The sequence below is a fragment of the Bos indicus genome, chromosome 1 (genome assembly GCF_029378745.1).
Source record: "Bos indicus isolate NIAB-ARS_2022 breed Sahiwal x Tharparkar chromosome 1, NIAB-ARS_B.indTharparkar_mat_pri_1.0, whole genome shotgun sequence".
Taxonomy (NCBI): Eukaryota; Metazoa; Chordata; class Mammalia; order Artiodactyla; family Bovidae; genus Bos; species Bos indicus.
The window spans coordinates 146472937-146494728 of NC_091760.1; the positions used below are offsets into that span (position 1 = coordinate 146472937).

The 21792-nt window shown below is 51.6% G+C and overlaps 1 protein-coding gene across 4 annotated transcripts in view; it reads left to right on the forward strand.

Annotated features, from left to right (window-relative positions):
* Positions 1-21792, forward strand: part of PCNT (pericentrin) — a 105603-nt gene that overhangs the window by 80216 nt on the left and 3595 nt on the right. For all 4 annotated transcript variants that reach the window (XM_070796371.1, XM_070796361.1, XM_070796357.1 and 1 more), the window contains 12 exons: positions 1775-1969; positions 3129-3302; positions 3909-4104; positions 4863-5085; positions 5375-5525; positions 5960-6553; positions 10783-10988; positions 11768-11870; positions 12461-12640; positions 18862-18960; positions 19831-20063; positions 21626-21702. In XM_070796371.1, coding sequence (XP_070652472.1) covers positions 1775-1969; positions 3129-3302; positions 3909-4104; positions 4863-5085; positions 5375-5525; positions 5960-6553; positions 10783-10988; positions 11768-11870; positions 12461-12640; positions 18862-18960; positions 19831-20063; positions 21626-21702 — 2431 coding nt within the window. The remainder of the gene's footprint in view (positions 1-1774; positions 1970-3128; positions 3303-3908; positions 4105-4862; positions 5086-5374; positions 5526-5959; positions 6554-10782; positions 10989-11767; positions 11871-12460; positions 12641-18861; positions 18961-19830; positions 20064-21625; positions 21703-21792) is intronic.

Consider the following 21792-nt stretch of genomic DNA (forward strand, 5'->3'; position numbering starts at 1 on the left):
GGCGGGACGCTGGATTATAGGGTCTCTCTTGGAGCAGCTCACACAGAAATTCACTTGTCTCTGACAGTGGTGGTGGTGGTGGTTTAGTCGCTGAGTCGTGTCTGACTTTTTGCAACCCCACGGACTGCAGCTCGCCAGGCTTCCCTGTCCTTCACCATCTCCCGGAGCTTGCTCAAACTCATGTCCATTGAACCAGTGATGCCATCCAACCATCTCATTCTCTGTCACCCCTTTCTCCTCCTGCCCTCAATCTTTCCCAGCATCAGGGTCTTTTCCAATGAGTCAGTTCTTCGTGTCAGGTGGCCAAAGTATTGGAGCTTCATCTTCAGCATCAGTCCTTCCAATGAACATTCACGGTTGATTTCCTTTAGAATGGACTGGTTTGATCTCCTTGCTGCCCAAGGGACTCTCTAGAGTCTTCTCTAGCACCATAATTCGAAAGCATCAATTCTTTGGCACTCCGCCTTCCTTATGGTCCAACTCTCACATCCGTATATGATTATTGGAAAAACCATAGCTTTGATTATACACACCTTTGTTGGCAAAATGATGTCTCTGCTTTTTAATATGCTGTCTAGGTTTGTGATAGCTTTTCTTCCAAGGAATAAGTGTCTTTTAATTTCATGGCTACATAAGAAAGCTGAGTGCTAAAAAAATCAATGTTTTTGAACTGTGGTGTTGGAGAAGACTCTTGAGAGTCCCTTGGACTGCAAGGAAATCAAACCAGTCAATCCTAAAGGAAATCAGTCCTGCATATTCATTGGAAGAACTGATGCTGAAGCTGAAGCTCCAATACTTTGGCCACCTGATGGGAAGAACTGACTCATTGAAAAAAACCCTGATGCTGGGAAAGATTGAAGGCAGGAGGAGAAGGAGACCACAGAGGATGAGATGGTTGGATGGCATCACCGACTTGATAGACATGAGTTTGAGCAAGCTCCGGGAGTTGGTGATGGACAGGAAAGCCTGGTGTGCTACAATCCATGGGGTCACAAAGAGACAGGACTGAGCGACTCAACTGAACTGACAGTCACTGTCTGCACTGATTTGGGAGCTGAAGAAAATAAAATCTGTCACTGTTTCCACTTTTCCCCCATCTATTTACCATGAAGTGACGGGACCAGATGCCATGCTCTTAGTTTTTTGAATGTTGAATGTTAAGCCAGCTTTTGCACTTCTTTCACTTTCACAAGAGGCTCTTTAGTTCTTCTTCACTTTCTGCCGTAAGGGTGGTGTCATCTGCATATCTGAAGTTATTGTTATTTCTTCCTGCAATCTTGATTTCAGCTTGAGCTTCATCCAGCCTGGCATTTCTTACCATGTACTCTGCATGTAAGTTAAAGGAGCAGGGTGACAATATACAACCTTGACATTCTCATTTCCCTATTTGGAAACAGTCCGTTGTTTCATGTCCAGTTCTGTTGCTTCTTGACCTGCATACAGGTTTCTCAGGAGGCAGGTAAGGTGGTCTGGTATTGCCATCTCTCGAAGAATTTTCCACAGTTTGTTGTGATCCACACAAAGGCTTTAGCTTATCAATTAAGTAGATGTTTTTCTGGAATTCTCTTGCTTTTTCTATGACCCAGTGGATGTTTGCAAGTTGATTTCTGGTTCCTCTGTCTTTTCCTCTGACTGTTACAGGAGGAAAGTTTGGTCAGAGCAGTGGACTCTGTTCAAAGGCTGTGGGGCAGCCTGGTGAGCCTTCATGGGTGACAGCAATGGTGAGAGGCTTCACGCCTCTTTTCCTTCTTTCTGAAATGTTTATCTGTTTCAGGCGTTGCTGCAGATGGTATGTGATGAGAGCCACCACATCCTGGCCCTGTCCGAATACCAAGGACCCCCCCACATCCTGAGCAGGAGCGAGCCTAGCGCCCGCCTCGAGTGCCTTCCAGTGGGGGGCCAGGGCCTGCTGGAGGCAGTGCCTGCTCCCAGGGAGCATCCCACCCCAGGATCCCAGAAGGGAGAGAAGGTACAGGCCTTCAAGGTAAAGAAGAGAAGCAGTGGGCATGGACCAGTCAAGAAATGGGAGTAAAGGGACAAGAGGCAGGTCAGCGGTAGGCGGGGAGGCCATGCCTGGTCAGCCACTCTCTCACTCGCATCCTTTGGGCTCCAGCCCCATGTCAGCACCTTCCTGACCCTGTTCAGGCAGGAGAGGCTGGGTGAAGAGGCGCGACGGAGCTCTGCTGGCAGCTCATGATGGAGATGGGTGTGGGGACGGGGTCTGCGACCACAGGGTCTCAGTGTCCACTCCTTGACTGAGACTCAGCACGGATGCTGAGTCCCCACGCACAGGGAGCCGGCTGGCCTTGGAGCGTGGCTGCAGCAGTGGGCAGACCCCGAGCTTTAGGGGAAGGGTGCAGGCAGGCCCAAGCTCGCCAAAAGGCAGCCAGGCTATGCATGGTCTATACAGACACACCTGCACACACACACACACACACCCACACATGGACCACATAGATGCACCTGCGTGTGTGTGTGCACAAACACACGGCCTGGCTTTGTGTACACACACGCAGACACATATGCAGACACACTCAGGGCCTGGCCTCTCCTAGCCCGGGGGCTCGTGTACACACACGCATTCGGCCTGCCCTCCCATAGTCCCAGGCTCATGTATACACAGACACACACAGACACTCAGGGCCTGGCTTCCCCTAGCCCCAGGGCTCATGTACACAGACACATACACAGACACACACACAATTCAGGGCCGGGCCTCCCCTAAACCTGGGGCTCATGGACACACATACACACAGATACACACACACTCGGGGCCTGGCCTCCCCTAGCCCTGCGGCTCATGGACACACATACATATGCACCCACACACACACTGACACTTGGCCTGGCCTCCCCTAGCCCCTGGGCTCATTACACACACACACACACACTCAGGATCCGGCCTCCCCTAGCCCTGGGGCTCTGGTATAGCAGTGGGAAGAGGTTTGCTTGCTGGTGTGTGTTCCGTCTTTGCTGGGGTTGAGGGGTTCTCTGCTCCCAGAGGTACCGCTTGCTCCTGCTGTCCAGGGTGCTTGAGGTTGTGCATGTGTCCCTGTCAGTCAGGTGGGTCCTGTTGAACCTGCAGGATGCGTCTGTAGGAACATGGGTTTTTTGCTTTGATATTTTAGGCATCTTCCAACGTGGGCCTGGACTGGAAGGGAGACTTCCTGCAGACTGTACAGGAGGCCTTTGAGAAGGAGCGGGAGATGCTGAGAGTGGAGCTGTGGCCTCAGCTCTGTGGCTTGGGCCCTGGGGGCTGCGGCTCCCTGCTCGAGAGGCTGGAGAAGGTGGTTCATGAGCAGGTAAGCTGTGCCCCTACATCCCCCGCAGCCAGTGCTGACACAGGGGTGACAGAGCATGCTTCAGATGTGAATTTCAGTTCCTGTATTTCACCTGACCTTAGAGGCAGTGACTGCTCCTTTTAATGCATGATATTCCATGAAATGTAAAACTCAATGCATTTATTTTCCTTCAGTATCTCTCTCTGTTCGGAAAATAACTGTCCTTTCCCTGAAAACAAATCAGCAATTCTAGGCAGCCCAGCCGCAGGTTATGAGCGCTGAGCCCAAGGTCAGAGGGTCAGCACCGCAAGGCCCTGGGAGTTCTGTTCCTGCCAGCTTCCCCATCTCCCTCCCTCACCCCGCCCCCCACCCTGGCAGAGAGGGTCAGGGTGCGTGGCAGGTGTTGTCCTGGCCCAAAAAGTGAGACCAAGATGCTGGGGGGGGAGCCTCATGCGATCTGAGAGTCTGAGTGCCACTGTGCCCACATTCACACCACACAGTCGTCACACACATCCTGTGGCAGCGATCCTGGGAGCAGGGGCTGCTCCAGCTCAGCCCCCAGCCCTTGGGAGCCCCTCTCCTGCCGTGTCTGACGTCCCCCTACCCTGCCTCTTCCCCCTGTCTCAGGGGGACCAGCAGGAGAGGTCGTTGGAGCACCTCTGCCTGTCAGACAGGAGCAGCCTGCTGTCGGAGATCCAGGCTCTGCGCGCCCAGCTGCGGATGACACACCTGCAAAACCAGGAGAAACTGCAGCAGCTGTGCACGGCGCTGACCAGCGCGGAGGCCCGCGGGAGCCGGCAGGAGCACCGGCTGCGCAGGCAGGGTGGGTGTGACCCCGACACTCGCCTGTTGGGTGGTGTGGGCGGGGCGGCCAGCCCCTCATCTCCCCAGGCCACCAAGTGCGTGGTCTGCGAGGCTCTCTGGAGCTTGCACGTGCACCTCTGGGCTAGTTTGAGAGTGTTTTGCACCTCTGTTCCTGAGGGTCCTGGTCTATAGTTTTTTTCTTCTGGTTTCAGTGTCAGGGTGACGCCAGCCTCCTCCTTAGTGTTTGGAGAGTTCTCCAGCAAAGCCATCCAGGCTAGATTCTCTGGTAGGAGGAGTGGCAGGTGGGGTGGCATTTCAGGATGACCACGGGATGGTCACACCAAGCTTCATGCGCTAGGCAGGGTGGGCTCCATGCAGGTCCATCTTGGCTGAACTCCAACTTCTGTCCCTGGGAGACCAAGGCCTGAACAGCACAGGGGTCAAGAGGGCACGTGCCCCGCCCCCCGCCCCCAGTCACATTACATGCCTTGCATGGCTGGGTGGTCCTACTTGCTCTCCCCCAGTGTGTCTCTGGAGGCTCAGCCGGCCATAAGGTGAGGCTGGCGGTGGTGTGAGCAGAAGGCATGTGTCCTGAGTATCCTGGTGCAGTTGTAAACAACAGCTTCAGGGTCACAGAAACTTCCTGTCTCCCCCTAGCCCCCTCAAAGTGAACATATTCCATCCCTTTTAGTTTGTTACTAATGGTATGCTAAGTCATTTGTGTGTTCACTCTGGACTCATGAATAACGCTATTTTAATTTGTTTAATCTTTTTTAGTTGAATTATTGGCATATAAGGTTGAGCAGGAAAAATGTATAGCAAGTGACCTGCAGAAAACCCTGAACGAAGAGCAAGAGAAAGCAAATAATGTCCGAAAGCTGCTGGTGGCAGAGCAGAACGCTGTCAGAGACCTGAAATCCGAGCTCTGCGAGTGTCGACAAGACAACGAGCGGCTGCTCAAGTCCCTCAACGATGTGCAGAAGGAGGTCCTCCAGTTGAGGTGCGGCCCTCCTGCAAGGCTCCGCCTTCTAGCTGTCCTGTCTTTAGGCTTCTGGGCAAAACTCAGTGCATGTTGCGTGGTTCCCACCACCTTCTTCCCAGCCTTGAAGTGAAAGGGGATGTCTGGAGCCAGGTTTCCCCCCATGTCCTGATCCGTGTGGGGGAGTGCCGCTCTGCTCCCATGGGTTGGTAGGGGTTGGGGACTGAATGCACAGCGGGGCCCACCCGCCGGGTCCTTGGAGCTCCTGGCACTGGCCCACGTCCCTTTGAGAGCCCATGTCTCCACTCAGGTCCATGCTGGATAGTAAGGAGAGTGACCTGCAGGCAGCACTGCAGCATCTGGAGGGTGAGCGCATGAAGGAGCAGGCCCTGCAGAGCCAGCTAGAGGAGGAGCGGCTGCAGCACATGCAGAGAGAGGGCCAGAGTGCCAAGACCCTGGAGGTGATGGGGCTCAGGCCCTGGGGCCTGGGTTGGGGCTGTGAGGGGAATCCCTGTGGGCATAGACACGTGTGGCCCCCACCACCGCCACATAATCGGTTCTGCGAGGCCAGCGCAGCTTCAAAGCCTTGTGGGCGCCCCACCCGTGTACCGAGGAGGCAGAGAGCCAGCACCCCGTGGCAGCCATGTGGCTGTGTGTCAGGGGTGTCCCCCAGGCCTGGAAGAGCTGAGCACCATGTGGGGTCCAGGGCTGCAGGTTTGAGGGGGAGGCAAATTGGGTGGTGGCCCTGTGCTCGGAAGAGCGCCTCATCCAGAGTCACAAGGCGGGTGGTTACTGCTTGCACCCCTTCACCCAAAGGAGAAGCTCTGGCTTCGAAAACTGGCTAGATGCTACTGCTCTTGGTTTGATCTTTCTTGCCTCACTGTTCCTGACGCAGGAGTTAAGGGCGTCTTTGGAGCAGCAGTGCGCCCAGAGCAACCAGCTATGCGTGGTGCTGAAACACGAACAGACAGCGAAGGACAACCTGCGGCAGGAGCTGCAGATCGAGGCGTCACGCTGTGAGGCACTGCTGGCGCAGGAACGCGGCCACATGTCTGAGCTGCAGCGGAGCCTGGAGGCTGAGCGGGACCGCGCAAGAGAGTTGTCAGAGGCCCTGCAGCACGAGCGCGTCCTGACGGAGCGGCTGAGCCGGCGGCCTCAGGAGAGGCCTGCACACCAGGCGCTGCTGCAGAAGCTGCGGGCCCAGGAGGAGCATGTGCGCGAGCTGGAGGTGGCGCTGGAGGCTGCACAGCGGCGTGCCCTGGAGGCCGAGGCGCATGTGCACCGCGAGGAGGTGGAGCGGGAGCAGGAGGTAAGTGAGGCACCGAAGACGCCTCCGGAGACCCTGCCTGGAACTCGGGAGAGGCCGGCGCGGGGACGGGGACAGGTAGAGCAGGATGCATGCGAGGACGTGAGGACAGGAGCGGAGCTGAGGCCCAGCCGAGCGGACACACAGCCGTGGAGCAGGTGGCAGAGAGACAAGGAGACGCTGGTGAGCGCGCCTGTGCTGGCCCCGGACTGCCCCTCGGCCTGGTCGCTGCAGCCTGGTGGCAAGTGGAGCCAGGAGCTTGTGTCCTCCTACCTTGTTCCTTCCCAAGGTCGTTGTGAATCCTCAGGCCCAAGCAGTTCCATGTGTCTCCGTGAATGGCGCTTCGGCTTCTGTGTTAAGACCCTTGGGGTCTCGGTAGGAATTGCACTGAGTCTGCAAAGTGCTCTGGGGGTGTTGTCTCCTCAACAGTGTTAAGTCTTCCCATTGGAGAAGTCTGAGGGTCTATTCATTTATTTGCTCAGTTGCTTTATTTAGATCTTTGTTTTATCACTTCAGGTGGTAAACTTTGCATTTCTTTTGTTTATTCCTAAAGGTTATATTTTGATGCTGTTGTAAGTGGTGTTATTTTTTACTTCTGTTTTCAGATTGCTTGTTGTGACCGTGTAGCAATGCAGGTGACTTCCATACTTGGATCTGGTGTCCTGCCACTTCGCTGAACTGGCCTATGAGTCCCAATATTTTTAATAGATTCTTTGGAATTTTCAACATTGAAGACCATGCTTTTTGCAGAGAGGCATAGTTTTGCTTGTTGCTTTCCCACCTGGAAGCCTTCTCTCTTCTCTTTGCCTGACTGCCCTGGCCAGAACCTACAAGAGTGCTGAAGCAGGCACGAGGGCAAGGGTCCAGCCCCATTGCCGATCTTGGGGGAGCAGTCGTCTTTTACCACTGACTACGATGGTAGTTGTTTGATTTTTGTTGCTGCCCCTTATCAGAGGAAGGTCCCTTCCATTTCTAGTTTATTCAGTCTCTTCTAGTTTATTTTAATATTGAGAGTATTGGGTGTGCTCTTTCACTGTCTTTTGAGATTTACGGCTTTTATGCTTCCGTTGTGCTTCTGAATTGATTGATTTTCATATTTTCAGCCATCCTGGCCCTCTTGGGCTGCATTCCTCTTGAATTTGGTGTATGTGAGGTGCTTAGCTGCTCAGTTGTGTCTGACTCTGCGACCTTATGGACTCTACGCAAGAATACCGGAGTGGGTTTCCATGCCCTCCTCCAGGGGATCTTTCCAGCCCAGGGGTCAAACCCAGGTCTCCCACATTGCAGGTGGATTCTTTACCCTGGTGGCTTAGACAGTAAAGAATTTAGTGTATAATTCTTTTTAAATTAGTGCTGAATTCAGTTTGCTAGTATTTTGTTAAGGATTTTGCATTTATATTTATGAGCAATATTGTTCTGTAGTTTTCCTGTGTTTTTGGTTCTGGTATCAGGAAGGTCTTGGCTGTGCAGAGTAGATTTGGAAGTGTTCCCTCCTTTATCTTTTGGATAGATCTTAATTTTAGATACATTATATGTCAACCAAAAGTATTTGTTTCTGAGGATATTATATTCTGTGTTTTCTCATGAATTCACTTTTATTTTGTTCTTTTAAAAATATTTTTTAAAATGTTGAAAAAATTACCTTTATAATTTCTATCTTTGTGTTTTGTCAAATTCTAAGAATGCTCAAACTACTGCACAATTGCACTCAGCTGACACGCTAGTAAAGTAATGCTCAAAATTCTCCAAGCCAGGCTTCAGCAGTATGTGAACCGTGAGCTTCCTGATGTTCAAGCTGGTTTTAGAAAAGGCAGAGGAACCAGAGATCAAATTGCCAACATCTGCTGGATCATCGAAAAAGCAAGAGAGTTCCAGAAAATCATCTATTTCTGCTTTATTGACTATGCCAAAGCCTTTGACTATGTGGATCACAATAAACTGTGGAAAATTCTGAAAGAGATGGAAATACCAGACCATCTGCCCTGTCTCTTGAGAAACCTGTATGCAGGTCAGGAAGCAAGAGTTAGAACTGGACATGGAACAACAGACTGGTTCCAAATAGGAAAAGGAGTACGTCAAGGCTGTATATTGTCACCCTGCTTATTTAACTTATATGCAGAGTACATCGTGAGAAACGCTGGGCTGGAAGAAGCACAAGCTGGAATCAAGATTGCTGGGAGAAATATCAATAACCTCAGATATGCAGACAACACCACCCTTATGACAGAAAGTGAAGAGGAACTCAAAAGCCTCTTGATGAAAGTGAAAGAGGAGAGTGAAAAAGTAGGTTTAAAGCTCAACATTCAGAAAACGAAGATCATGGCATCTGGTCCCACCACTTCATGGGAAATAGATGGGGAAACAGTGGAAACAGTGTCAGACTTTATTTTTCTGGGCTCCAAAATCACTGCAGATGGTGATTGCAGCCATGAAATTAAAAGATGCTTACTCCTTGAAACGAAAGTTATGACCAACCTAGATAGCATATTAAAAAGCAGAGACAGTACCTTGCCAACAAAGATCTGTCTAGTCAAGGCTATGGTTTTTCTAGTGGTCATGTATGGATGTGAGAGTTGGACTGTGAAGAAAGCTGAGCACTGAAGAATTGATGCTTTTGAACTGTGATGTTGGAGAAGACTCTTGAGAATCCCTTGGACTGCAAGAAGATCCAACCAGTCCATCCTAAAGGAGACCAGTCCTGGGTATTCATTGGAAGGACTGATGTTGAAGCTGAAACACCAATACTTTGGCCACCTGACGTGAAGAGTTAACTCATTGGAAAAGACCCTGATGCTGGGAGGGATTGGGGGCAGGAGGAGAAGGGGATGACAGAAGATGAGATGGCTAGATGGCATCACCCACTTGATGGACATGAGTTTGGGTAAACTCCGGGAGTTGGTGATGGACAGGGAGGCCTGGCGTGCTGCGATTCATGGGGTCACAGAGTCAGATATGACTGAGCAACTGAACTGAACTGAAAAAGGTTTTAAAGCGCACAAAGAAAACCAATGGCCTGGTCCTTTTAATGGTTAGCCTGCCATTAAATGGTCAAAAAATAAATACTAGTGAGATATTCACACACTATTGAGTTCACCAATTTAAATTTCACAGTTCAGCAATTTTTAGTATATTTAGAAGTTGTGCAGCCATCACTCAGTTGATTTTAGAACATGTTCATCTCCCAGGATGAACCTGTGAGCAGGCACCCCAGCCCCGGCACCCGCTGACTGACTTTCTGCCCCTCCTGGACGGTTCATATCAGTGAATCATAGGTGTGTAGCCTTCGGTGTCTGGCCCCGCTGTGGTGGTTTCCAGGTTCACGTGTGTTGTGTGTGAGTAATGCGTAGTGTTTCTTGCGGGGTTAGACAGCTTTGGACTTAGTCATGTTTCATCACTAGAGGTCTTGGCAGTGGAGGGGTCGTCTGGGGCTATGGCAGAGGGCAGAGCCTGGCCGGGGGGTTTCCTGACGGAGGAGCTGAAGTCATGGCCCTGGTTGGGCTTTGGTTATTCGGGGCCCCCAGAGTGAGTTCCAGGAATGTATGATAACGTAGTTACTTAAAAAATAAATACAAAGTGTTTTCCGAGTTAAATTATTAACTGTTCTTCACAATGTACCTTGATATGTATTTTTTATTAAGAACTATGTTGTCATTTTGGTGTTATTTTTACTGCAGGCAGTTAACTTGATCCGGACTATGGAGTCTTTTTCTGGCCATAATGGCCCAGGCTTCTTATAGTTACTTCAGGGCCAATTTCTTTTTTTTTTTTTTAAGCCAATCGGCAGGTCCCTCAGTTTTGTTCCTTTTTCCTCATTTGGAAAATCAATAAAGACTGCCATTTCCTGAGGAGGTGATGCTGGGGAGGGGTTGGGAGGTGCTGGGTGGAGAGTAGGCCCAGCCCATGTGCTGGCCTGAGTGGGGGCGGGCCAGGCCTGCACCTTCTTTGCCTGGTCTTGTCTGGTCCTGCCTGGCTGTCTTCGGTTCCCTGGAGCCCCCCTCCCTATGCCTCCTCCCTTGGGCACTGGTCCTGGGCACCAGGCAGGAAGTGGCCTGGTTCCTCCACAGTGGAGGGCAGGTCACAAGGGGGGTGGCAGAGAGCCTCATGACCCAGCCTGCCCTCTTGTTGCTGGGGCACCTGCAGAGGCAGAGGGGTGCTTGGGCTGTGGTTCCCTGCTACCATCACCCCTGTGTGCGTCCCATCCCGGGCCCTGTCTGCGGGTCCTCGAGGCTTGCCATGCAGCTTGTCTGGGGCAGGGCCATCCTCCCCTGACTCCTCCCCCGACTCAGCATGGTACCCAGAGTCTCTGCCTAGAGCACGTCCGGTCAGTTCGGGCCGTGAGGGCAGCCTCCGTGCTGCACCCTGGGCCCCGTCTCTGCCCTGGACTGTGTGTGAAGTTGCTTCCTCGCCCACAGCGGGAGCTGGAGCTGCAGCGCCAGCGGGATGAGCACAAGATCCATCAGCTGCAGAGGACCGTGCAGGAGCTGCAGGCGCGGGTGGCGCTGCCAAACGCGGAGCCAGAGCACCTCCGCGAGCAGCAGCGGGGCCTGGAGAAGGTGCGGCAGCAGCTACTCTGCGCTGCAGGGCTTCTCACCAGCTTCATCAACCAGACGGTGGACAGGTAAGTGGCTCAGGGCCCACCCCCTGCTGCCTAGCACCTGTGGTGCCAAGAAAATCCTGCATTTGGGGCATGCCTTTGATTGAGGTCCAGGTTTTAATGAGACAGACTCTTTCTCATCCCACGTGTGTGGATAAATTCATACACAGTGTTCTCTTGAAAGATGACCACAGGATATGGGCTTGCCTTCTAATGTGACAGACGATTGGGTGTCTCCACGCCCCTTTATAAGCACTCCACGCCCCTTTATAAGCGCTCCCCGCCCAGAGGGTCCGGCCCAAGCCCAGTGCTCCAGGGTGGGTAGTGCCCTGTGTCTGTGCAGGGTTTGCCTTGCCTGAGGCCCTGGGGCCGCTGTGCCTGGGACCAGGATGCCTCTGCCTTGTCGAGGACCCGAGACCCTGCTGTTTGGTGGGAAAGAACATTTATTTGCCCTTTTCTGAGCACACAAAAGCTCAGCCGCTACAGCCCCTCTCCTGTAATTGAGTTTAGTTATTGGAGCGGTGGAATCTCGCTTAGAATAGCTGACCATCTCTGAGTAGCCGACTCAGAGTCCCAACAGAGAGCAGCAGAGGGAGAGGGACTCACTGAGGGAGCCTCAGAGGTCAGTGGTCAGTGGCCGGAGGTTTCTGGCTTCACAGACTGCCCACCCCCAGGCTGCACTGTATCCTGGCTGCCACAGTCACTGCAGAGCACCCTGGGTGCTGTGCGGAGTACCTGCCTAGCTTTGGGTGTCTACCACTGGGAGCCGTGTGCACCTGCTGAGTGTCTGTGTCCTTCTCCAGGACGATCAGTGATTGGACGTCGTCAAATGAGAAGGCAGTGGCGTCTTTGCTGCACACGCTGGAGACACTGAAGTCTGAATTGGGCACGTCTAGCTCCTGCCGGGTGAGACCAGCTTTCTTGTTCACTGTGGCCAGTCCTGCCTACCCCCCATCAGCCTGTTTTATGGTTGGCTGAGGGCACTGTCCACGGTGCCCATGGTGGCGCTGGTCTGTCCTGCTCTGTGGCTGACGGCCCTGCACTTGTACTGAGATGCTGGGCTGAAATCGAGCTGCCTATCAGCTGTGTAGGGGGCCTTCAGGAGTCCTGACTGCTGCTATGAATTCCTGACAGAGTTCTGGGACAGGTAGGACAGTGCAGGCAGCAGGAGGGCTGACCCGCCATGCCCACTGACCTGGAAAGAATGAGCCTGTCCTTGGGAGCCTCTGGGGATGAGCACGCTCTTCCCACTGCCCTTCATGCACTACCCGTGACAAAGGCGCTGTCGGAGCGGGTTGTGTTTCCTAACACGCTTCCCGGGCTGATGCCCAAAAGAATGTGACTTGATGCACTCTGCCCAGCCCCTTAGGCTTGCCACCAAATGCAAATATGTTTAAAGTTAAAATCCCTGGAAATAGCCAGCAATGCAAGCCACAAGTAGCATGCATGTCTTTTAACTAAACACTCTCAGACGCTGATCTTGTTTTCTCCTCAAGAAGAAAACAGCTGCGGAGCTGCAGATCCAGCTGGTGGACGTCCTGCTGAAGGACAATGAGTCCCTGAGCAGAGCACTCAGCACAGTGACGCGGGAGAAGGCGGAGCTGTGCAAGGCCTTGTCACGGCTGGAGAGGACACACCGGGTCCCAAGGACCTTGCAGGAGGGCTGCGCTCGCAAGGTACGCTCCAGGGGCCCCGGAGGCCTCAGGCCGCACCCGGCACGCTGGCTCCGTGCAGACAGTGATGTGTGCACACCCACGTGACCCTCCTCAGGAGATGGCGTCTGGTACCTGCTCATGAAAAGAAATTTCGACCAAGAATTGAATAATCTGATGAATTTTATTAGAGTTTTATTTGACTTTCGTCTAGTGAAAATAATAGATAATTTTCCTGGTTGTGTCATTTGATAGGCGCTTTCTCAGGAATGCCTTGTTTTTTTTCTTTTTTATATTTAGGTTTCCTGTGGGCAATTTGCTTTTATTACTTTTTTTTTTTAAACAATGGAAATGTTTCCAAATTATTTTAAAATTTACCTTCAGTTAACTCTGCCTCTGCCTTGGTAGTGTGATGGAGTCTGTAAGTGGGATCACGAGGCTGGGGCCTTTGAGGGGCCGTTCGCTTCTTCTGAAAAGCACTGGAGGTCCATCAGGTAGAGTGTCCACAGCTCAGTCCCATCCATTATTGAGTGGCTCTGCCTGGCATGAACGTGCCTCAGCTTATGAGTGTGGGCACAGGTTCCTTTCTCTGTGTGAATCCCCAGCTTGGGCATTGCTGTGTCCAGTGGTCACTGTGTGTTCGGTGTCCAGAGCTTTCCAGAAAAGCTGCATTTCAGTGAGGGTTCCAGCTTCTCTGCATCTTTGCGTTTAGTGTTTTACCTGTCATCTCTGTAGAATGCTGACAGATGTGACGTGGTGTCTGAGGATCTTCTGGAGAAGTGTCCGTTAAAGTCTTTTGCCTCTTCTTCAGTCGGATCATTTGTTTTCTTATTGTTGAGTTTTGAGAGTTCTTTATATGGTCTGGATATAGCTCCTTTGTCAGAAATATAATTTGCAAATATTTTCTCCCCATCTGAGTTTGTTCTCCTATGTCGTGTCCTTTGCAGAACAAAAGCCTTTAATTTTGGTGCAGTCCTGTATCACTTTGTTCTTATATGGGCACTGCCAAGAGTCGTAGAGTTGTTCTTTGTATGTTTAGGTCCATGATCTGTTTGCAGTTCGTTTTGTTTTGGTTTGAGGGTAGGTAGAGGCCTGTTTTACGCCTGTTGATATCCAGGACTCCCACACACTTTGTCGACAAGATTCTCCTTTCTCCCTGAGTTGTCCTTGTACCCATTCAACAATATTTGTGTCTTTATGTCTGGATTCTTTGTTCTGTCCCAGTGGTCTATATGTCTGTTCTTCATGAGCTGCCTGATTAATGTAGGTTTATATTACGTAGAAAAGGCAGAGGAACCAAAGATCAAACTGCCAACATCATTGGATCATAGAAAAAGCAAGAGAATTCCAGAAAAACATCTGCTTGTGTTTTATTGACTACACCAAAGCCTTTGACTGTGTAGATCACAACAAACTGTGGGAAATTCTTAAAGAGATAGGAATACCAGTCCACCTTACCTGCCTCCTGAGAAATCTGTATGCTGGTCAAGAAGAACAGTTAGAACTGGACATGGAACAACAGACTTGTTCCAAATTGGGAAAGGAGTACCTCAAGGCTTTTTGTTGTCACCCTGCTTATTTACATGCAAAGTACATCATGCAAAATACTGGGCTGGATGAAGCACAAGCTGGAATCAAGATTGCAGGGAGAAATATCAATGACCTCAGATATGCAGATGACACCACCCTTATGGCAGAAAATGAAGAGGAACTAAAGAGCCTCTTGATGAAAGTGAAAGAGGAGATTGACAAACCTGGCTTAAAAACTCAATATTCAGAAAACTAAGATCATGGCATCTGGTCCCATCACTTCATGGCAAAAAGATGGGGAAACAATGGAAACAGTGAGAGACTTATTTTCAGTTCAGTTCAGTCACTCAGTCATGTCCGACTCTTTGCGACCCCATGAATCGCAGCACGCCAGGCCTCCCTGTCCATCACCAGCTCCCAGAGTTCACTCAGACTCATGTCCATCGAGTCAGTGATGCCATCCAGCCATCTCATCCTCTGTCGTCCCCTTCTCCTCCTGCCCCAATCTCTCCCAGCATCAGAGTGTTTTCCAATGAGTCAACTCTTCGCATGTGGTGGCCAAAGTATTAGAGTTTCAGCTTCAGCATCAGTCCTTCCAATGAACACCCAGGACTGATCTCCTTTAGAATGGACTGGTTGGATCTCCTTGCATGAGGGGCTCCAGAGTCACTGCATATTGTGACTGCAGCCATGAAATTAAAAGATGCTTGTTCTTTGGAAGAGAAACTATGACCAACCTAGACAGTATATTGAAAAGCAGAGACATAAGTTTGCCACCAAAGGTCCATCTAGTCAAAGCTATGGTTTTTCCTGTGGTATGTATGGATGTGAGAGTTGGACCATAAAGAAAGCTGAGTGCTGAAGAATTGATGCTTTTGAACTATGGTGTAGGAGAAGACTCTTGAGAGTCCCTCAGAGCGCAAGGAGATCCAACCAGTCGATCCTAAATGGCCACCTGATGTGAATAACTGACTCATTGGAAAAGACCCTGGTGCTGGGGAAGATTGAAGGCAGGAGGAGAAGGGGACAACAGAGAATGAGATGGTTGGATGGCATCACCAACTCGATGGACATGAGTTTGAGCAAGCTTCATGAGTTGGTGATGGACAGGGAAGCCTGGCGCACGCCATGGGGTCGCAAAGAGTTGGACACAGCTGAGCGACTGGACTGAACTGATTGATATGGTCAGGTAGTGGAATGTTCCATTTTTTTTTTCTCTTTTTCAAATGACTTGGTTAGGCTAGTTCCTCTGTTCTTCAATATAAATTTTAGAATCTTGCTGTTTGTTTTGACAGGGACTGTATTCTGTACATCAGTGTGGGGAGAATTAGAAAGGTAAAATGGTACAGCCACTTTGGAAAACAGCCGAGCCATTCCTCAAAACATGAGGCTGCTGTCTTCATCCTGCAGTCCTGCCTCTAGGACTTCCCTCAGGAGAAATAAAAATACAAATATGTCCACATGAAAACTTGTGCACAAGTTTCTTATTGCCAGTATTCATCCTTCCAAATGTGGGAATAATCCAAAAGTTCATTAATTGATAAATGTGTAAGTAAAATGTGGTGTATCAGTAAATGGGGGCTTCCCTGGTAGCTCACTGGTTAAAAAATCCACCTGTAATGCAGGAGACCCTTGTTTGATTCCTGGGTTGGGAAGATTCCCTAAAGAAGGGATTGGCTACCCACTCCAGTATTCTTGGGCTTCCCTGGTGGCTCAGATGGTAAAGAATCTGCCTGCAGTGCGGGAGACCTGGGTTGGATCCCTGGGTTGGGAAGATCCCCTGGAAGAGGGCATGGCAACCCATTTCAGTATTCTTGCCTGGAGAATCCCCATGGACAGAGGAGCCTAGTGGGCTGCAGTCCATGGGGTCGCAAAGAGTTGGACACAACTGAGCGACTAAGGACAGCACACAACACATATCCATAAATGGAGTATTACTTGGCAATAAATAGGAATAAAGGACTGATGAGTGCTACAGTGTGGGTAAGCTTTGAAAACATTATGAAAGGTGAAAGAAGCCAGTTCCCAGAGGTGACAGTATGTGTAGGCTCCACTGGTACGAAATGCCCAGAACAGACAATCGCAGGGGCAAGATCGTAGGTTGTTCGTGCCTAGAGGGAGGCAGTGGGGAGTGAGTGCTCAGGGCACACGGCTCTGGGTGATGAAACTGGGAAGCAGTGATGGTTGCTCAACCCGAGGGATATACCAGAGCCAGTTCAGTTTCACACTGCACGCTAAGTCGCTTCAGTCGTGTCTGGCTCTTTGTGACTCCATGGACTATAGCCCGCCAGGCTCCTCTGTCCATGGGATCCTCCAGGCAAGAATACTGGGGTGGGTGGCCACGCCCTCCTCCAGGGGGTCTTCCCGACCTGGGGATCGGACCTGTGTCTCTTACATCTCCTGCGTTGGTAACCGGGTCCTTTACCACTAGTGCCAGTTCACTTTCTCCCTTTAAAAGGGTAAATTTTTATTTTGTGAATTATGAAGCAGATTTTTCATTAAACATTTGGGCAGAATTGACATCTGTAACTGCACTTGAACTGTCTTGAATCTCCCCATCTGTCTACTTCCGTGTCCATGTGTTCAGATGTTTTAAAATTCTTTTCCTAAATGTGCTGTAGCTGTCAGCCTGCAGATCCTGTCACATTAGGTTAGACTTTACGTAAAGAACTCATATTTAGCGGGCTGCTGTAAATGGTACTTTTCAAGCTTTCTGTTTTCTGGGTGTTCGTGGCTGGTGTGCAGAAACGTGATTGATGTTCACAGACCCACCTTGCGTTCTGCGATCTTCCAAGCCTTACTTTTTGGCCCCAGGAGCCTATCTGTAGGATCTTCTACCTGGGCCATCCTGTCATATGCGCATGGGGGCTGTTTCCTTCTTTCTACTTGGCATGGCTGTGATTTCCTATCCTTGCCCCCTGCCAGGCTGGAGAGGACACCCAGCCCCACTCCATCCCAGGTGGAGCCTGTTTTCCCCTGGAGGACGATGCCCTGGGGTCAGTTTGAAGAGGTTCCGTCCGGTTCCTGGTTTGCTGGGACTTCTGTCATGAGTGGATGTCAGACTCTGTCGTGCCCTTTGTTCTTCTGTTGGTGTGATAGTTTGGTCTTTCTTGTTTAGTCTCTTAATATGGTGAAGTCCATTGACTGTTGAATGTGGACTCTCTCATTGTTCCAGGAAAAACCCGACCGGGTCACGATGTGTTTTTCTCTCCATGTGCTGCTGCGTCTATTTGCTTACATATCGTTGTGCGTTTCTGTGTCTGATTTCAGGAGGGATATTAATCTGGACAGGTTTTTTGTTGTGTCTGGTTTTGGCCTTAGTAACGAGCTGGGACATTTCCCTCCTCTGGTTTTCTGGAAGAGAGTATGTGGAGCTGGTGGTTTTTTCTTCTTTAAATGTTGGCTAAACGCACCGTCTGTGCCTAGTGTCTTCTCTTTTGGAAGGTTTTAGTGATGTGCATGCTTATTTCTGGTACTGCGAGGCAGAGTGTCCTGTCGAGGCCGGGCGGGTCCTGTTGGCGTGGGGTCTGTCTTTTGGTTCTGTCCAGTGCCACTCTGTCAGTGTAAAGCTCTGTGGAAGGCAGAGCCCTCTGTGCTTGTGACGTGGGGCCCACCCACAAGCAGACCCACGGCTCTGCTCCTTTGCAGGAGGGGTTATAAGGCGAGGGCTGCCATGGGCAGAGTGCCTGGCTCTCTGCCCCTCTGGCTACTGCTTGGAGTGTGTATTGAGGCTTCTTGTTCAGAGCACCCTGGGTGGACTAAAGGCGTGGTCTCCTGGGATGCTTTTGTCTCTCCCGTGGAAGTTAGCCAATCAGGACATTAAAGGAATGAGTGAGTCAGAGGTGGCTGGGGGTGAACTGACACAGGCGTCTCCTTCCTGTCAAGGTGGCCTTTGTCCCTGAAGCATCTCCTTCTAGGGAGGCTAGGTTGTATTAGAATCTTGAGCATGGTCTCTGCCTTCTGCCCAGCAGGGAGGTGGCACAACCCAGCACCTGCCTCCTCCTGGTACTGCCCTGCATGGTGGGCCATGGCCAGGCTGCCTTGAAGGCCACTGATCACATGACCCCAGCAAGGGCTCCCACTTACCCTCAGCCTGGGCAACAGGAAGCTCCTGGCCATCTGTTGTGGGTGGCAGCCTTGACCCTCCCTGTACGGTCCTCCTTCTGTTCATGAGTCCTCTCTGGAGCTGCAGGGTGCTCGGCACAGCACGGTGTCAGGCTGTGCCGCCAATGTGGGACCATGGCCTGGTCACCATGTCCCCTCTTCACAGCATGGCCCCCACGGTGTCCAAGGTGTGTGGTTCCACAGGACTGGAACAGAGCCAACTCTCTGCATCTGCCGGGAGTTGCCTTTCTAGGACCAGGGAGGATGAGAGTATCTAGTAGGCTTAAAGCTTTGACTTCTCAAATGTTGAGGGTTTTGTTTTTAATAAAGATGTACCTTTTGTGCAATCATACTTCAGTAAATGGTGGGTCATAACCACCTCTGAGTGTTAATGGTCTGTTAATAATCACGTGACAGTTTGGGCACCACTGAGAAGAGGCTGAAGTGGGACCCAGGTGGCCGGCACCTGCCTCAGCCCCGCTGTGTCCAGAGGGCATGTGTGGGGGATGGCTCGGGGCTGCGAGCAGTCCTGACTGTGCTGTCAGACGCTTTTCTCGAGATGCTCTGCCGGGAGAATGACTGTATAGACACACCATCTGTGGTCCTTGCAGAGGTCAGACAGGTCTGCCTGGAAGCAGGACAAGATGGTCTCACCAGGCTCAGCACGACACCCAGACCCAGCGCTGGACGCCGGTGCCTGCAGCGCCAAGGTGAGCGCGAGCCCACGGGCAGTGTGAAGTGTGGGGACGCCGTCTCCTGGCCGCTCCCGACTTGTTCATGTTTTTAGGCAAGTTTTAAGATCACGACAGCAGTGAAGGGAAATTACGGAGATTTCCCACCCCTAGCCCCCGAACACCATCCACTTCCTCGAGATGGTGCGTGTGTGGCAGTCGATAGACCCATGTTGTCATCACGTGGGGGCCACTCTTGGGGCTATACTTGCTGTAGGTTTGATGAGTATAAGATCACACGTGTAACACAACATTTATTCCCCAAGCCAGTGTCATGCGGAGTGTTCTTACTGCCTTACAGAGCCTCCAGGCTCCACCCGTGGTGCCTCTTAAGATCCTGGGTTGGAGTGAAACCCCTGATGCCTTGAATCTCAGGGCATCGTGTCTGCAGCCTGAGAAAACCCTCGGCCCGCAGTTTACGCAGCGTTTCTGACCATGAGGCCCAAGCTGTGGGCCTCTCGAGGGAAGCCCTGTCAGGATAGGACGCCGACCTCTGCCTGTGACCTCAGGATTCCTGCACCTCCCCTCCCTGGACGCCCATGGGCCTGGGAGCGGAGCTCCACCTGCCCCTAGACTGGCCCACGCTCGGTGGCTGATTGCTGGGGCCCTCGGGCTCCTCCATTGCTGGCAAAGCAGCATCTGCTCTGCGTTTCGTCTGATAAACCAGATGGAACTCTGAACAGCAAGGTTGGTTCTGGTCACAGATGTCATGGGAGCCAACCCCTGTGATAATTTCTGAGGAGAAAGTCTGGTTCTTTTAAAGCACCTGGTGCAACAGCTTTGCTGTGGAGACTTCTGAGGAGGATGTCTTTGTCCTGTGACCAAGTTTCACTGTTTTTTTTCTTTTAGATGGAAAAGTTGTACTTGCGTTATTTGAGAGCAGAGAGCTTTAGAAAAGCCCTGATTTATCAGAAGAAGTACCTTCTGCTGCTCATCGGTGGCTTCCAGGACTCTGAACAGGAAACCCTGTCCATGATCGCCCACTTGGGGGTGTTCCCTTCCAAAGCAGACAAGAAGGCAGCGGGGCCCCGCCCCCTCACCAGGTTCCGCACGGCTGTCAGGGTGGTGATCGCAGTCCTCAGGTACTGCCTGTCTGCTCATGTGAGGTCTTTCGGTCTTTTAAACTCGACAGTTGTTTCCTCTTTTAAGATGAATGACATTTGAGGCCTTAAAATGTAAACGACCTTTATCTTCTGGAAACCACGTTATGCAGAGCTACGTTTTCAAAGACAGAAAGGTGTAAGGCTGCCTTTTTATTGTAAAACAAATCCTTCCTCTTAACGGGGCTCTTGCGATGACAGTCTGATCATGCTTAAAACTGTATTTCACTTCTTTGCATTTCAGTTTCTTATGTTTTAGTCAAACCTGTGTTACATAAAGGTCGCCATGTGCACAGGAAGATGTGCCCCCCAGCCCCCAGGGTGGCATGTTCCACCTTCCCTGTAGACAAGCTCTGAGCCTACGCTATGGGAAGGGGGTGCCCCTGCCTCTGAGTGTCCACCTTCCTGGCCCTGCCCAGCCTCCAGTGTGTGCACAGGAGGCACTTTAGGAGTGGGGTGGACTCCCTGGTGTGATGACAAGAAATTTTGACTGTTTCACAATTAACAGTGATGAAAATCTATTTCATTTTATAATTTTAATATCTGCTGTATTTCTAAAAATGTCTGTTCTACTAAGAACTGTGCATCTGTGTCTGCTCTGTGTTGCCCACAGAGGTGCCTCTTCCAGGCCACACTCACCTGTCTGCAAGAACAGGTGCCATGGGGTGAGCGGGGCACCCTTGCCTCTTTCCTGGACTGTATGCAAAGGTCAGGGGGTCCCAAGGCCCTCAGAGATGCAGCACCCCAGCCGGTTCAGCTGCACACCTGCTGGGAGCCCCTTGTGGGGGTGGGGGCCTCCCTCTGAGTTCATCGGAGGGCAGACGGTCCACCCACCTAACTGTCACTCTGAAACCCATCTGTCATATATTTTTGGAGAGCCCACCCTGGGCCAGGAAGAAGGTCACATGTGGGTGGGGGTGGCCAGATGGTTGGTCTTCCGGTCAGCACACAGCAGTGCCTCGCAGCCTTGGGACCCAGCAGCAGCAGTGCTGTGGGGGTGCTGCCAGGGGTCATCGAGGAGAGGGGCATCGGGGCCCCCACACTGCTTCACTTCTGGTCCCCATGAATGGAGGGATGCATGGAGACGGTGAGGCCTTCGAGCCCGACAGACCCCGAGCTGGCGGGGCTGGGAGCGGAGGGCGGGGCTGTGATTGGAAGGGCTGGGAGTGAGCGGGGCCTGGGGAGGTGCTGGAGACTGCCTGGGTGGGGCTGGGGGGCGGGGCTGTGATTGGGTTGGGGAGCTGGCTGGGAGTGAGAGCAGGGTGGGGCTGGGAGCGGCCTGGGAAGATACTGCAGGGGTGGGGGCTGTGCTCACACTACAGGATCTGCTGCTGCTAAGTCACCTCAGTCGTGTCTGACTCTGTGCGACCCCATGGACTGTAGCCTACCAGGCTCCTCTGTCCATGGGATTTCCCAGGCAAGAGTACTGGAGTGGGGTGCCATTGCCTTCTCTGACTACAGGGTCTGGTCAGGGCTAAATGTTCTTCGTTATTTAAACCCTGGCTTTGCTCTAGTTTTCAGTGTTTTTCTTCCTTTTTGTGTAGGTTACGCTTTTTGGTTAAGAAGTGGCAACAAGTAGATGGCAGAGGAGCCCTAGCACCAGGCCAAGCACTGCGCCCAGGTACCTCCGACCCCAAATGTTTCAGTAGCGGGGTTCCTTCTCAATGCCAGGGGGGGAGACACAAAGCACAGTGAGAAACCAGAAACTCAG